Source organism: Muscardinus avellanarius (genome assembly GCF_963383645.1).
Source record: "Muscardinus avellanarius genome assembly, chromosome: 13".
Taxonomy (NCBI): Eukaryota; Metazoa; Chordata; class Mammalia; order Rodentia; family Gliridae; genus Muscardinus; species Muscardinus avellanarius.
In genome coordinates this window covers 776,103-778,244 of record NC_137799.1, presented here as the reverse complement: position 1 = coordinate 778,244, position 2,142 = coordinate 776,103, and the positions used below count along the sequence as shown (strand labels likewise).

The following is a 2,142-nucleotide window of genomic DNA, read 5'->3' as shown; positions in this document are numbered from 1 at the left end:
CACAGAGATTCACAGTCTTATAGGCATTTTATAAAAATATAAATATGGGTACTGTTGCCTTCACAACGCTGGATACAACGCCCTTTAAAATTGGGTTTATAACCAAGATTTCAAAACATACACCTAAAACTTGGCTTAAAATATGTTAATATTTTATATTGTCATAAATGTTATGACATTTAATCGTGGCAAATCCATTTACTTTTTTAAAAAAGTGTGCAACCGACTGTTAATATAAGAGGACTCACTAGGAAGGGTCACGTCCCCTCGGCCCCACGCTGCAGCCACGCGAGCACCAGCGACTTCCAGGCCCCGCGGAAACTTGGCAAAACCAGCGGGTGTGGGGGACCGTGGCCACTCAGGAGGGGCGGGGGGGGGCCCTGGGGTTTCCAAAACTCACACGGGAGGACACGGGGCGGCGGACGGGGCGGCGAGGGAGGGGCAGCCACGGGAAAACCGTCGGGCTAGGCGGTATTTTCAGTGCAACCAAGAAATGGTAGACTCAAGTTTTTAGTTTTAAGACTAGGAAAAAGAGACGCATCGTTCAACCCCTCATCTTTCCCTATGGATCACGCACGATAGTCCTCAAACATAAACCAGGCGCACAAACCTCACCCACAAGTATACACACACGTGATAAATAGTTTGGGGGCCAGGCCCGGCGAGCGCTTCCCCGGCCGCTCGGCCGCGCGCCTCCGGCCCCCGGAGAAGGCCTTTCTAGCCGAAGATCCGGCGTCTCGGGATGCCGCGCTCGCCGGTCGGTCGCCACTCAAATTTCAAAAGGGGCCGGCGCGGCCCCCGCCCCCAGCGCCCGGCGCCGCGGGGAGGCGCTGCTGGCGGGGCGGACCCCCGCGCGGCGACCCCGGCGCGGGCGAGGTAGTTGGCGGGAAGGTACAGCAGAGACGGGCGGCCGGCCGGCCGGGCGGGCGGACATCACCGGCCGCTGGCCGCGTACTTGGCCTTGGTGATGAGATAGAGCACGATGTCCTGGTGGCCGCCGAACGCGGCGATGTGCAGGGCGCTCCAGCCGTCGCGGTTGGCCAGGCGGATGTCCGCGCCGAACTTGACCAGCAGCTTCACCAGCTCCAGGTTGCCGTCGATGACCGACTGGTGCAGCGCCGTCTGGCCCTCGGGCCCGAACGAGTTCACGTTGAACTCGCAGCTGGTCATGTTCTGCAGCAGCGACTGCAGCTCCTGCGTGTTGCCCTTGCGCACGGCCTCCTGGAAGATGCGCTGCGTCTGCGGCGCCGAGCAGGTGGACAGCTCGGCCTGGCTCATGCTGCGGCCGGGCCCGGGCTCAGCGCGGGCCCCCGGCGCGCTCGGGGCGGGGGTCGGGGCGCGCCTGGGCGCATGGAGGGCGCGGCGCCCCGGGGCCCCGCACGCCGCCCCTGCGCGCTCCGGGCGTTCGGGGCCGGGGGCCGCGGCCGCGGGGCCCCCGCCGCATCCAGCCGCGCCCGGGCGGGCGGGCGTCGCTGCGCTCGCAGGGGCTGGGCGCCGCGGGGGCCCGCGACGCGCGCGGCCCGGCTCCTCCCAGGTTCGGCTGCCCGCGCGGACCCACGCGCGTCCCCGGCGCCGCGGCTCTCGCTGCCCGCCGCGCCGCGGAGCCTTTTACGGTCCTTATATTTGCATAACAATGGGCCGCGTGACGCGCGCGCCGGCCGGCCGGCGATTGGACCGCGCCCGCGCGGGGCGGGGCGGCGCCGGGGGCGGGGCCGGGGCCGCGCGTTCCGCGGCAGGGGGCGCTGGTCCTGGGCTCCTCCGGGCTGCGAGGCCAGGTGGCCGGCCGCCCGTGCCCCACCGCACCGCTGCCCGGGTCCCGGTCCTCCGCCGCCCTCCGCCATGGTCTCGCCCACCGCCTCTCCATCCACTCAGTGAATTCCGAGCCAGGCTGGGGGCACACGGCTCGGGCTAACCCCACCCGCGGTTCGAGCGCGTGGCCCTCCGGCACGCTGGCCCTTCCTGCCCAAGGGCGGCTTCCCCAGAGGCCTAGTCAGCCTGTGTTTGCCCCCCGCCCCGGCGCGAGGAGCCCTCAAGGCCCGAGTCGACCCGGTGAAAGGGTCCCACTCTGCTCTCCATCTGAAACCAAGACGGGGCGGGTTCACTGTGGGAGAGTCATGGGACCTCAGGGCCAGCGCCTCTAAT

At 67.6% G+C, this 2,142-nt stretch overlaps 1 protein-coding gene across 1 annotated transcript; it reads right to left on the bottom strand.

Annotated features, from left to right (window-relative positions):
* Nucleotides 1–933: 933 nt before the first annotated feature.
* NRARP (NOTCH regulated ankyrin repeat protein) lies at nucleotides 934–1,278 on the bottom strand (the record flags this gene model as incomplete). The annotated part of the gene is made up of 1 exon (XM_080708429.1): nucleotides 934–1,278. One exon carries the CDS (start codon nucleotides 1,276–1,278, stop codon nucleotides 934–936), a length of 345 nt encoding a protein of 114 aa, XP_080564555.1.
* Nucleotides 1,279–2,142: the final 864 nt, after the last annotated feature.